Consider the following 15,602-nt stretch of genomic DNA (forward strand, 5'->3'; position numbering starts at 1 on the left):
TTCTGAACTGGATGGACACACTGCCGGTACAGTTTCTGGTTCAATTTCCGCGATGGGACTGAAAATCGATGTTGCTCTTTTTCTTTGTAGTTCCACTCTCTATTAAGCGAGTGAAACAGCTCAGCCTCTTTATATTTTCGCCAGACGTGATATTTCCTTGGCTTAGGTTAGTCTTTGTTAATGACTTGAAACTGTCGCTTTTAACAGGGCGAAAACATTTTATACTGGTGTCCTTACTGGTTAATGTTGCAGCAAATGGTTAGATTCACACACCAACAGTCAATGGGACCGTCTTCCAGGTTGAGAGGCTTCAGAACCTAGCTTTCCAATTGTTTTAGGTATATGCTAATTTTGCCCCTTGATAATCCTTGTTCGGCTGTTGCTGAGGATGGAGATAGTTTCCTGACTGAATACAACTGATTGTTCAGTTCGGGTGAAAGACTGACAATTTTGAATCATAAAATTAACAAATTTAGTCTGACTGTTCTTGTCATAACGCTGGCCTACGTTAAATATCCCTCTAGATGTATGTTTCCAGTTTGTTACATTGATAATGTACCCTTTCAGCTCACCATAATGAAATAGTGATCATGAGGCATGAATCTTTGAAGGACAAGGGAAAGGATGTCCCCACTAACCACTGCAGTAACTGACGTGAAATCGTTCGTTAGACAGTTTGTTTCACGATTGCCTATTTGTCCACTTTTGATTGTCTGTTCACGTTTGATTGTTTGTTCACATTTGATTGTGTGTATCCATGTTCGACTGTTTGTCCACTTTAATTTTTTTTTTCGCGTTCATCACGTTTGACTGTTTGTCCATGTTTGATTGTTATCTACATTTGACTGTTCACGTTTCTGTGAGAATTGGGGGCAATCAGATACCGGGGGTTCATGATGCGCGGGGTGCTTACATTGGACATGCTATTTACACAAAACAAATAAACTATCAGATCAATGTTGTATGAATAAAGTGTATAACGTATATTGACAGCAAGTGAGGGAGTTTTTCCTGCCTCTTTTAAATCCCATTTCACCTCACCTGTAAATGTTCGAAACACAGTTTTGATGACTTGAATATTGCTTAACGCGGCATAAAACAAACAATAAACTGGTTTGCGACAACTTGAGTACGTACGATAAATATATCCCACGTAAACGTACACGTAACTGTCGAGATCATTTTCCACGTTCGTATGATGAAATAACAAACTAGACATATTTCCGATACCAGCTGGAGCGGTATACACTAAGGTCCATCACAAAACGAGCTCCATCTACTGTTTTCATCACGTAACAGTTGTGTCACCGCCACGTCGAAACATGTGATACTAGGGACATATTCTACCCAGTAATCTCTTGAAAACCTCATTTGATTGAAGTTTGTTCTGCTTCCAACAGGAGAATCTTGTGCACCTAACACCGGCCGATCACAAGGACTGTAAGTGTCAAAATGCCTTTTTAACAAATTACTGGCACATATTGATATGAATCATCAAATATGTTTATTACACCAGATGCCCCATCATTGAGGTTTGATTTGTTCAAATAGAATGTCTTGGGAGATCAGTTGTTTTTTGCAGTAATGAAATTTCAGTCTCCTATGCAAATCAAAGCCGTAAATCTAGCTCAAGAGTGACGATGTAGCGTGGGATATTTCTGTGTGAATGAATTCACCATGTCCACAGCACTCGTCAGGAAATACAGAGGTAATTTTCTCTCGCAACAAGCATTATCCGAAGATTACCATTTGGGTAATATTGATTCGGAAAGTTTCCATATACATCACTCAAGGAAATACAATCTTGATAAAAAGCTATTCCCTTGGTTTTGTTATAAAGTGACCGAGAACGATCATTACAGTCTTTTTAAACCATTCGACCTATCACCTTTACGTATTGAAGTCTCAAGGGTATATTTACTTCACCTGATTATCATCAACGTCGAAGGTTTGACACGAACAGGTTCTAAAGTAGAGGTCATCTCATGTTGACAACTGCCAAGGGACCCGCCATTTACTTCCAAGATTGTCGAGTACAGGTTAAGATCAACTGCAGTGATTCCAATAGGGTTGGAAAAATATTTGCTTTTCCCACAAAACTGTCTATTTTGATTGATTTTTGCTTGTAGGGTGAATACTCTTGGCGAGAGGGAGTGTTTACCATTGATTCCCCATATGGTGCCGTTAATACCCGATGTAGCCTCACGTCTACTTAATTCACATTATAACGGAGTGGCGTCCTGGTATTGGGAAATAAACACATGAATACGTAGTCATCTGTTTTATAGACGGCTTAAAGTCTGTTCATAAGGTGTCATTTACTCTTTTGACCCATGATAAACAAACCAGTTTAGAGCTTCACGTGCCTCTTGGGTAAAACTATGTTTTTTTGGATTAATTGATAGGGAGATAGGGTCCGGAAATCCCAAAGGCAGAACTTTGACTGTGTCATAGACTGGAACACTTTCCATCTTATTTGTAAAGCTGTACTTACTATCTTACATCACCGTAAACATTCAACCGTGCTACTGCTACAAAATTAAGATTTGGAACGATGTTTACCATTTACATGCTTACCCTTTTCGCAGACACCTGGTGTCATCATCGAGTTTCAGCGATTCACTGATATAAATGTAACGCCATTTTGCCTTTTACGCCCGGTGGAATAATCGAGACTCGTAATTCTCCGGCATTATATTTACAAGAAGTTCTAAAATGCTTCCGGGAGGTCTTTAATTTATTGGGAACCCACACCAGTAACGAGAAGTGAAAAAATCATTAGGTTTATATTTCTTGTTACTTATTTCATATATTTTGGAGACAGGGCTTTCTTCCAAATCACTGTATCTCTAACATGCGTTTTGGTCCTATGTTACGCATCACGTGTAAATTTAGATGAGAAGGGTTACCGCAAACTTGCTGACATGAATATCACAACGTGAGACACTGCAACAGTCGTGTTTATCAAACGTCTGTTGATGTGCTGTTAATTATCATTGCTGAGTAGATAATTTCATACCAAAGATTTCTTAGCCTTGTCGGAAAATTTCGACTTCCAAATATATACGAGTCACTTATTCTGTTTCCAGTTCCCATTTCGAAAGGTGACGTTTGAAATAGAAAAAATGTCACATGGTATTTTGAAGACGACAAGTCCGACAATGCTCCCAATTCCCGACAAGGCTCTTGGGTGCGTAATGTCCTATTGGAGGACCATTTAAAAGTAATATATAGATATCGATGTCTCTCAGAAACTGACATAATACCAATATTTTAGTTTATCACTGAATATTGTGGTACGTGTAAGGATTGCGGTGAAATTTTTGGCATTATTCCAACGCTCAAAATTGGCTTTATACTTTCAAGCCATGTTGACAATTGGACCAGGGTCTTCGGTGTGATGAGGCATCGCTTGTTCCGAACGTTTCCCAAATAATCTCAATCATATCCTCATGTACGTCAATTTCACAGCTATGTTACTGGCCGCTCGACTTGTGAACTAAACCTGAATCATGTGATCTGCAATTCTTATGCATGTTAAGAAGATCAGGTGAATGGGTTATTTATCTGGATGTATGTCGGAAATATTGCAGAGTCTTTAAAACAACGTTTGTGAAATAAGAGTTTCTACTATGCTCCACGATCCTGTTCTCATTTGCAGGAAAAAAATTTTTAAAGTACAATACGAGTCCTTGTCTGTGTATCCAGGGTAACCTTTAACTGCAGGATAGAGGTATAGCGTACTATTTGAATAAGCAGGCAGATAATGTAGATATTATTCATAATTTGAACTTGCTACGAGAACATGCTTGCTAGGAGGACCACACAATGACCCAAGGCCAGTGTACGTCCAAACAGTTTGGTCTTCTATTGCTATTTACACCCCGCCACTGGAGACTCCGGGTAGGAACTGGACCCCAGCAACCTGTGCTGTTCGAAAGAGGCAACTGAGCTGATGGTCAGGCTCGGTTACTTGGTCGATTAAATATTATCGTACCCCGGCGGCGTTTATTGTTACTCGAAATATGAATCCCTGGGTTGTCTGTTCCAGTCAATATTTACAGCCCACCCCATACAGTTTGAATTTTGCTGAATACCGCGTTTAAAAACAAATAAACGGGGAAAAAACAAAATCAACCCTTGTAGAACGACATAGAATCTGGTGTGAACTCCACAGATGTGACAAGCGTTTATATGAAATGACGGTACTTTTGTATCTTTAACTTTAATTGCGTTTGAGAGTTCACACTTTGCGATAAGGTGAAACAGGTGTTACCATGAGATAAATTCCGACCGTCCCCATTCCTCTGAAGTTATGATGTGTGGTTACGGCAGAAACCTAATCATTGCCCGCACCCAGGATTTATAGCCTTGTTGTGTGTCGACATTTCCTATCGGTATTCTCCACGACGGGATACTGTCGAATCCTTTACAGATGCAGACTTGAGATTAGTGAACCACCCCATTAAACTACGAAAGTAAACATTCTTTACTATATCTTGCATTTATTCCGTTGGAGAGATTATATATTACTGAACATGTTTGGTTTCGAGTTTCAGTATTTTACTCAGCCAATATGGGGATACACGGAGATCTCAAATGCACTACATCCTTGTGTTCGTAGGAACCGATTATATGCCAGAGGATTCAGAGGATAAGCGGTTTGAGTTGGTAAAACCCGAAAAGGAATGTTGCAATAAGTCTACCAATAAAGGACTACTATTTTTGCAATAGTGTTGCGATTGTAGCACTACTATTTTACATCCATACATTTTTTAATATTTATTTTTAAATGGGGACCTGGTGAAAACCCTAAAGGGATGTTACTGCAAGTCTACCGATAAAGAACTGCCATTTTTCTACCTAAGAGTACTCACCACTGGAACGAAAGCCATCCAAAGAAATGAAAACTTCTATTTAATAGAAACCAAGACTTACAAATAGTTGTCAGCTTACAATGGCGACAAAGTTTTTTTTGTGATGACACACGTGTTCGTGATGGCATAACTATTCGTGATGACATAGATGCTCGTGGTGACGCACGTGTTCGTGATGGCATAAATATTCGTGATGACATAAATATTCGTGATGATATAAATGTTCGTGATGACATAAATATTCGTGATGATATAAATGTGCGTGATGACATATATGTTCGTGGCGACGTACATGTTCGTGATGACGCACATGTTCGTGATGACATAGATGTTCGTGATGACGCACATGTTCGTGATGACATAGATTTTCGTGGTGACGCACGTGTTCGTGATGACATAAGTATTCGTGATGACGTAGATGTACGTGGTGACGCACGTGTTCGTGATGACATAAATATTCGTGATGACATAGATGACATTAGCCACACATACACAATATTCATCAATTAATACCTTGTTTGACGTTTTAACCGACTTTATGTAACCGTTTGTTTTTGGACAGCCGCGTCAGTTAGAATTAAAGGTTGATCGGCAGCTGCTGGGTATAGTACAATCATGGCCTTATAAAGTGTCCCTGTATCCGTGGTCTTACTGGGTAATTACTAACTATTGACCGGTCACACTAGGCATTCAGCAGGACAGTGGTCATCAGCGTCAGCTGGACACGTGATGATGGCCCTCTATATCAAGGGTTGTATGTCATGACGTTGGAAGTGTATAATCAACCATCAAACTGCTAAAATAAAAAACTTAAAAATACGTACATTGTGTGAAATACTACATATATTACCAAGGTGACATGGTGTTGCTATTGGAGATGACGTTGTCCCTAACGCTCAGGCAAACGTTTTGATCACAATCATTAATCGTAAAGGCAAGTCGCCGTTCATCCAAAAATATGGCGTTCCGAGCACAAAGTTCCATTCCACCCAATTCAGAGGGCTCTCAAGAAACGGGTTTGTTGACTGTTTTCTTGTCGTCTGTTGTGGTTAATGGCAGTGATGTTTATTGGAGGCAGATGCGAAAGTGCGCTCGCGCGTGGAAGTTTCTGTTTGTCTGTGTGCCTGTGTGTCTGCGTGCCCCAATTGACATCTGGCTACTCAGCGTCACATCCTTGTTGGGGTGGGTTTCACCAAAGTGGTATACGTCAAAGACCCGGCTTACTTTTGTTGAGCTTACCTATCATGTCTCAATACAACGGAAATACTGTTAAGCTGGACTCACTGTTTCAACTCTGCAAAACGCAAAAGTTTTTGAAGCACACAGACAACAAATAATACTAAGTTCTGTATCGTTTCTTTGTTTATTGTTTTTTAACACCGCACTCGCAATAGTCTAGCTATATGACGGCGCAGTAACGCTGGTGGGTAAGTGGATGGGTGCCTGCACATGCCAGGTGTGATTGCTGATTCGGATTGAACTGGTTATACACCTAGGGTATGAAAAAAGTGCTGTCTTCATAGGCTAGTGGCTTTTTCTGACATGTGCCTCTTCTTCGTCGTATTGTATGCGATGTGCTGTTAATATTCATCAAAATACTATTATGTGCATATAATGTGCATATGTATACTGCACCAAATCCACACCATGCTCAACGCGCTACACTATTACCCCGGTCAATGGACATTCTCAGCTCCTTTGAGAGTGTACAACCCAAGCTGCCTTTTAGGCACAAGAAGGTTAACAATCACATTACCATTTCATCCTACAGGGTATACATTAAAGAATATTCAAAATCCACCTTGACACTACGTACATGTACATTGTCACATGTTGGTCGAAGTCACATGAAGGAAACACTACAGCCTACAGTAAACCCAACAGCAAGGGTTCCACGTGGTAATAGCACCATAATGTCTATTATGATTAGCACCATAGTCATATATCACTGGCATTAACACTACATTTGTGTCCTGAGGCAGAATGAAGAACGTCATAGGTTATAGTGTATGGGAAGCCACAACGGCGGAGGCCCTTAACTATTGATGTGAAGAGTTTATGATGAGAGAGAAAAAAGGTCCCCAAAACTGGTTCCGACTTTTTTTCCCTTTTACAATTTGTTTGTGGTGGGAGGATTATTTGATTTTCTTAATCAACGTCTGTCTCTGACCCATTTCACTTCAAGGGTTTTACAAGAATAATAAAAATAAAAATAATTATTTGTGATTCTTCATTGGAGAAAAAAGCGTTTAGATTCTGACGAGTGTCTGGGCGAGGTGAATAATGATATGGTTTTTTTCCTGACGATCCACTGTTTCTTGCAGAGGTACATGATATTAAGATGGATGCTGACGACGACGAAGGATCCTACTACGGCTCTTCCTACGGCTACGAGGACCTTACGTTCCTAGAAGCATGCATCGAGCAGGATATCGAGGCGGTTCAGGCTATCCTGGACGAGAACCCGACAGAAGAGGAAATCAATGAAAGAGACAGATCTGGACGGGTGAGCTTTTTGTCGACACGAATGTCAAGGAATATCGTTTGTGTTTAGTTGTGTGTTCACTTTAGGGCAGACAGAAGTAATTGTGTTTCTTGTTATCTTGTCTATTTTTGGGTCGCATGCTGGGTTTGAAATGAAATAAAATAGATTTTTATTTACACTTTCGTGTCAGTAATTGAGCAGGTTAGGTCATTAGCTGAAACTGTCTCCCTTGGTTGCTTTTGCTTAATTAGAATTCTGATGGGTTCGAGTGTTACGTCGACAAGGATAAATATAATATTATATTTTTTATTTTTCGGTTTGGTAGTCAAATTGTGATCAGCCAGCGATGGGAATTTCAATCGCACTGAACTGCTGCCGCGAGATCGGACTGCTAGGGTTTCAGAATAAAGGCGTGAGTTCACAAGCAAGAGAAAAGTTCGATCACGTGATATGCAAATTAGCTTGTTGAAGTCATCACTGCGTCGGAGTGTGGTCCGAAAAACTCACCTTCAAGGCAACTTATGCTGGCAATGTCTATGTTACAGTCAACGTTTAAAAACAGTCAATGTAATTCTCTTAGGCAATTTACAAAAAGCCGAATTATGTTTGTCATTTTCATAAAATGACTGAAAAATCCGTCCGTTTCTTTGACAGATTGACTAAAAATTATTAAGTTTGTTTATTGAGAATGTTTTATATGGGCTTAAAAACATCATAATGGACTAATTATGTTCGAATTAGAAGGAAAAGCATTTTATTTTTATCCTCTCATTTTCAGTCACTTTGTAATGAAATTCAACATCAAAATGTTTTGAATTCTGTATCTTAATATAATATATGGACAGTTTTTCAGTCATCTTTTTCAAATGACTGAAATATTGAGGAGTTTTGTAAACTGCCTTTTCGAAAGTTCTTTTTACACATTGACTTAACATATATGATTAACGGGACATACGTACATACGATTAATTGAACATGTGTTAATCCCGACGGATCATCAGGAACGGTACCGTCCAGATTAACGGGGTTTTATTGTACATTCGTTTGTGTTTTATCTCCCTTGTACCGGCCGCAACAGATGTTGCTACGTTACTGTAAACATCGTTTGTCTCCATCTTCTGTGAAGCCCAACGAATACATAGCTACGCGTACAATGATGACAGCACCTTTCATCTTACTGGTGGTCATCGCTGTTTTTTGTTAAAATCATTCTGAAATATTATTCACAGACAATACTGATAACGGTCTTGCAAGAAAGGCTTCATCTGTCTTCTCAAAGGGTCACCGTGACTCGGTCTTACAGTGTCCTTGACCTCCCTGTCTGATCGTGTCGAAACGAATTACGTTGTGCCAAACAAATTGCACGATTTCCTGAAACGTAATTGGGTTGCTTTGACAAAAGAAACCAAGTTTATTTCTTGAAATCTTTTTTTTTTTGTATCGAAAAAGCAACATCTTTTGTGCTGCATGTGTTTCCTGGTGATCATTATTTTTGTTACGCGTGATGTTTTTTGTCAAGGGCAATGACGTTAACGATATTTTATTTATGCTGAAATTGAACGTTAAGAGTAATTTTAACAAATTGGGTAATACACATCTCCGATTAAAACTAAAAGTTAAGACTCAACCGGATAAAAAATTTTTTAATTATTATTCCACTTTTGATAATCATTTTCTGTACACCAATCATTTGACTTTGGAATCGTAGGAACTCATCTTAAAGGAATTTCTAACAAAAAGAAATATACTACAAGTTATATCATTTTACAGTGATGTATGTGTGTGTGTGTGTTTGTGTGTGTGTGTGTTTGTGTGTATGTGTGTGTTTGTGTGTGTTTGATGTGTGTGTGTGTGTGTGTGTGTGTGTGTGTGTGTGTGTGTGTGTGTGTGTGTGTGTGTGTGTGTGTGTGTGTGTGTGTGTGTGTGTGTATGTACGTGTGTCTGTGGGTGTACCTATGTGTATAGTTGTCTATCTGTCGTAAATACCAAGAAAAGGGGACATCGTTTGTATCTGAATTATTATCTCAATGATTCTATGAACGTGAGATCCGGTTAGAATAACCGACCCATTTCAGAATTGACAGCATTTCATCATCCAATCAAATATGATCATGTGATTTCAGACAGGGCTGAGCTACACGTGCTCTCATGGCATCGTCCCAGTCCTTGACATGCTCGTAGAAACACCGGAAGTGGATCCAAATATACCGGATAAGGAAGGAAATACCCCTCTAATATTCAGCTCTCAAGCAGGTATGGTGTTATCTTACGACTTATGTTTGTGTTTTCGCAATACGACTTTTATTGGCACTTTTTTTGGTTTAATAGTCACACATATGGTCGGATTTCATTTGTATGAGATCTGTGAAGATCCGTGGTAGAATAGGTCTTCAGCAACCCATGCTTGCCATTTAAGGCGACGATGCTTGTCGTAAGAGGCGACTAACGGGATCGGGTGGTCAGGCTCACTGGCTTGGTTGATGCATGTCATCGTATTCCAATTGCGTGGATCGTTGCTCATGATGTCAATCCCTGGACTGTCTGGTCCAGACTCGGTTATTTACAGACCGCCACCATATAGCTGTAATATTGCTGTGTGCGGCGTTAAACAACAAACAAACAAACAAGTCATTTGCATGATAACTCAGCTGCAATCATGCGTTAATGGGAGGTCTTATGTAAGCACAATGTGTTGAAAATATATTCCTGCCATTTCCTTGCAAAATAATTGCTCTTTATTGAGTAAATAGGATTATATACGTAATACACATAGCTCTTGCGTCCTGATGTCAGTAGTCATCTTATCACATTTACCAACTGATCAGTTTTGCAGTCAACGGCAGTCATTGATTAACAACTATATCAACACTTTCCTGAAGAGAAAAATGGAGACGGAGAACCTGATTGGATTTAAATTATCACTATTATCTTCATTTTTTAGGAATAACCTTATTATCATAGCATATATTGACGTTTTGCAATTCAGCCAGGATATTGTAAGTCGGTTGGGACTTGGCGTGCTTAAGAGATGCATTATCTATGCATTCCAAAGCTGAAACACCAAAAAATATTATTTTAGACCATTAGTACATGCAAGGATGTCGATTACCCACATGGGGGCAATGTGTGAAGCCCATTTGGTGTGCCCGCCGTGATATTGCTAGAAAGTTACTAAAAGTGGCGTAAAACCCATCTTACAGAGGCAAGAGAGTTAACTGACTTTAAAAGTCGAGTTCCCACCCTTGCCGAACTAGGCTGGAATTCCTGGGCTCGATCGTAGCGCCACCAGTGGTTATTATCAGTTATGTCCCTTCTAAGCCTCTCCTATGGACTATTCAAATTCCACCTCTCGTATTACATGCATTTGCTTCAAACAAAATGGCGGCGCCCAGTCAAGACGATCTAATCAAAACTCAAGATCTATATTGTGATAAAACGGGTCTTACATCGCGAAGTGCATCAAATCACTTGATCACCTTGATTAAAAACATCAAAAGATTTGTAAAATATCTGACACCGAGTTGATGGTACATCTGCTTTGCAAATCCTCCAATCGACCGAAATCTGCACGACAGTTTACGAACCGGATTTCGATTTCGTTGCGCGATTTTGATTGGACTATGCATAGACTCGTTAGTCCAGCCAAAATGTAACTCCATAATACCAGCCTAGTTCGGCAAGGGTGAAAACTGGACTTTGATAGTCAGTTAACTCCCTTGCCTCGGGAAGATGCGTATAACCATACTCATTGACTCCCTCACTCACTTATGTAAGGACCATACGATATTTGAGTATTTTAACCAAAATATCTCATCGTTCCAAGTAATCATAATTGATTCATGTTTTGACAACATTGAATTTATTTGGAATATTGTTCAACTTCATTCGGCAATGCCGTTTAATCGTTACAAGATATAAAAAGGAATTTATGGAGACATAAAAACGTCCAGGCAACCTACAATGTCAAATAACCAGTCAGATATAAAGACCACAAGGGGATTCTAGTGAACAACATGATGCAAGTACCTCATGTGTGTCACAAGAGACGACTAACATTATGATCGTAACTATGGTTACAAGCTGCGATCTGACTGATTGTATGTTATCACATCCCATTTCCATGCTATTAACCATTGGTTTACCAAGCCGTGCTATAGCTGGTATATGCCAGACGACGGCCTGAGACAACGTTCGGTTATTCACTCAAAAACAGGGTGGTTATAAATAATTGTTACATTAGATATAAGGCCTCTAATTGCAGCTTGGCGTCTTCATAATTTCCTTTATACCGCGTGATCTGCTGAATCAGCATTACTGATACATTTATCACTGTCCTGATGCGAAATCGCCCCTATTTAAATACCGTTCTGCGTACAACGGGTCGACACATCTAGCCGTGAAGCCATTAACACGAAACACGTCAGTGGTTACAGATACCTTATCGTCGCCGGGAGAGAAGACAACTAGTTATCTTCCAAATAATCCTGAACTTTTTGAAACATTAAATCCCCTGTTCCCATTTCTATCTCTTTCAGCACTTTTTTGTATTAATATGAGAAATTTGGAAATATTCATGAATTTGTAATAATATTTTGCAAAAGGAAAAATAGTTATTTCAGCGTAAGTTTTCAAATAAATAGTTTTAAGATTTTTTGTAACATGAAGATTATTTTGTATGCTTGTTATGAAACGTAATGGATATATTATTCATACTGTGTTTTGTTTTAAAGATTTAACCTTTCACAAGCATGCAACAGGTGGAATACATCAATGAAGACTTCATTCACCTGATACCTATATAGTCGTGTAATAATTTGAAAAATTAAATTTGTTAAAACTGACTTCATAAAATCTCCAATGTCATTACTTCTTTAGATACATTATATTTAGCTCAATCATCATACATGTTGCTTTTATAATTTGAATTAGAAGAAGATGAGTATCATTTCCTCCTTATATCAGATAAAGTACATGGATATATCAGAATATTCCTTTGTCCATCCCAAAGTCCTTACCATTTTATCTCTGTTAATTTATAAGATGCCAATTGATTAAGACGACCCCTGGACGTTCACCTCCTCTATCTCCGACCGACACACAAATATCGCCCTGACCATCAAGGTCATAGTTGCCTGGCAAACTCGTTTCCGAGTAGCAAACAAAAACATCAACAAGATTGTGTGACAAGAGGGATCAACTTTCCTTTATGTCGAGCAATATTCCAAGAGCTCCAGCCTTTGGTGTTTACATTTCACCACTTGTGAGGTACAGCTGAGCATGCTCTTTCAAAGAAGATTTCAAAGAACATCATACAACTCTTGCTCAAAAGTTGCTTAATAGGGGTTTCAGCAGTCAAGGCCAAAAGCGTTCAGAAATTTCAAAACGTTATGAATAGCCTCAGATATGCCAAGATCCTCATCACTGTCCAAAATGAAGGCCGATGCAATTCCCTATTTTGACTTGAACTTGACTTGTTTCCGTGTTTTTTTCAATTGAACACTTGACTTGTTTTTGCATGTATTTGTGACGGGTACCATCGATGAGACAGGATATACTCAACTTTTTCGCGCACACCTGGTATGAGCACTATTTAATAGAGATTCACAAACACGTGCTTATGATAAAGTCAGAATCTTGATTTCTTATGATTATGGAATGAGTTTGGCCGCTTGTATCTTATCTACTGCTATTTGTACCGCAAACATGTTTTTCTACATATTTAAAAGTCATATACGTAGATTTAACAGTGATGTCTCTTTGAACATTCCGTGTTAGAATGGGTCCCCAGCAACCAAATGGTTCGGGTGGTCAGGGTTGGTGACTTGGTTAATGACGTGTCGTCGTACCGCGACAGCATTGATCGTTGCTCACAATATCGAGCACTGGACTGTCTTATCCAAACACGATTATTTAAGGCCGTTGTCATATAGTTGGAAATTCGTTGGGTGTGGCGTTAAACAACAAACAATATGATAGCTGTATGGTGTGCCGGTATGATGGTCACGTGTCAGTTAAAATCTGCAATTTATTGATCGTTCGATCGACAGCTTCCTTGAAAACACCGGAAACGAAATTAAATGAGAGACATTGACGGATATGTTGATGTTCATCATTGAATGTGAAACAACAGGCTACCAAAGTGTTGTTTGAGTTACTTAAAACTTACAATTTTGCTATGGCTGCCAATTGGCCCGGGTTTATCCCTCTAAATGCCTAAATGACCATAACATAATTATAATAATGACTTTGTAATGTATGCTTCTTGATTGGGGAAACGGTCAAATTCAAGCTGCAGAGTTGCGTCCCTTATGCCTACAAGGATTCTTTGAATGTTTTCGAATCCCAGTTCCTCTCTGATTGTGATTCAGCACCATCCATGTGCACGGAGTTTCACCAAAATCTGACACGTCGTGATTTAACTGAAGAAGTGTTCAGAAGCAGCATTAAACCAAACTCACAGACGAGCTGTAGCTACAGACAAGAAACATGACGATAAGATTTCTTTTCTCCTACTTCAGCCTGTCAATTGAAGTAATACCACCAACCATACTTTGTCCGATTTATGTTCTAACTTTAAACTTTCCGTCCCCTGAACCATTTAAAGTTGAAATAAGTTGCAGATAAACCCTTCCTTCAAGATTCAGTCCATACGTTCGTCAGTTCCTCGATCACAGGGAATTAATGGCTTTGTGGGATGTTCATTACTTCAAAACCAGGAAACAAAAAGTATTTACGTTTAAAGGCGACTCCCTTTGATTGGATCCTTAGGTTTTAGTACTTTGTCGTCAATGGGGATGCTCATAGCTGAGAAGAAAACGACAGATTTGATTAAGCCAGTAATTTCAGCAAGGGGTTTACAAGAAAGTCAACATTCTAGGACTGTAAACACAATGGAATCTAATTAAGTCAGATCACTTGCTATTTGCCTTCCTTTGTGAAAACAATGAAATGGCTCAGGTTTGCGCAGGATACGAATCACGGATCACGCGGCAGAGCACGTGTGAGGTGAATGAAGTGTAAGAATGTCTTGTCACCTGATCTGGCTTCGCGGCATTTGTCTCTAGCGCGACATTGTACAAAACACTGATTACATAGACGATTTTGTTAACCGAGGTTTCAGTTACTTCCTACTTCTGGGTTCAGCAAAGTATGTAACTGTAACGTTTAAATTTAACACTAGAGTAATTCATGACCAAAGTTTCCTTACATCATCGAACGTCTACCTCAGGGCAAACAATTGTATTCCTGATTATATGTCTTCTATAAAAGATGGTGAAAACCATAGAGACTGAGAGGTGTACTCCAAACATTCTTGCATGTATCATTGCTGCTCGTGTATGTGCTGCCTGCCCCCAAAGTTTTTTTCCTGACCGTTGCAAACCCAATAGCTGCTGCCTAAATAATTGGTGCGCATATAGTTGTCATATAATAGTTTCTACCCAAATAGGTACTGTCCCAATTGTTGTTGTACTAATAGTTTCTACCCTAATAGTTTCTACCCCAATAGTTATTGTCCTAATAGTTGTTGTACTAATAGTTGTTGTCCCAATAGTTTCTACTCTCATAGTTACGTATATAGAATGTCATACATGGGCACAGTTACTTCAAAAACATAACTGGTTCACAAAGCCTGTAGAATGCTAAGTTTTTTTTGTGTCAAGGCCAAACTACAAGCTTTCCAGTAGCCAAAAACTATTGTACTAATAGTTGTTGTCCCAATGGTTTCTACCCCCTGAGTTGCTGTCACAGAGTGTCTAACACAATAGTTGCTTTCCCAATAGTTTCTACCTCGTGAGTTGCTGTCACAGAGCGTCTAACAAAATAGTTGCTTTCCCAATAGTTTCTTCCCCGTGAGTTGCTGTCACAGAGTGCCTAACAAAATAGTTGCTTTCCCAATAGTTTCTTCCCCGTGAGTTGCTGTCACAGAGTGTCTAACAAAATAGTTGCTTTCCCAATAGTTTCTACCCCGTGAGTTGCTGTCACAGAGTGTCTAACACAATAGTTGCTTTCCCAATAGTTTCTTCCCCGTGAGTTGCTGTCACAGAGTGTCTAACACAATAGTTGCTTTCCCAATAGTTTCTTCCCCGTGAGTTGCTGTCACAGAGTGTCTAACACAATAGTTGCTTTCCCAATAGTTTCTTCCCCGTGAGTTGCTGTCACAGAGTGTCTAACACAATAGTTGCTTTCCCAATAGTTTCTTCCCCGTGAGTTGCTGTCACAGAGTGCCTAACAAAATAGTT

The 15,602-nt window shown here is 39.2% G+C and overlaps 1 protein-coding gene across 2 annotated transcripts in view; it reads left to right on the forward strand.

The window, feature by feature from the left end:
* Positions 1-15,602, forward strand: part of LOC124149245 (histone-lysine N-methyltransferase EHMT1-like) — a 50,672-nt gene that overhangs the window by 16,126 nt on the left and 18,944 nt on the right. For both annotated transcript variants that reach the window (XM_048382498.1, XM_046520702.2), the window contains exons 2-3: positions 7,202-7,383; positions 9,486-9,615. In XM_048382498.1, coding sequence (XP_048238455.1) covers positions 7,202-7,383; positions 9,486-9,615 — 312 coding nt within the window. The remainder of the gene's footprint in view (positions 1-7,201; positions 7,384-9,485; positions 9,616-15,602) is intronic.

The sequence above is a fragment of the Haliotis rufescens genome, unplaced genomic scaffold, assembly GCF_023055435.1.
Source record: "Haliotis rufescens isolate VD_foot unplaced genomic scaffold, xgHalRufe1.0.p SCAF_4, whole genome shotgun sequence".
Lineage (NCBI taxonomy): Eukaryota > Metazoa > Mollusca > Gastropoda > Lepetellida > Haliotidae > Haliotis > Haliotis rufescens.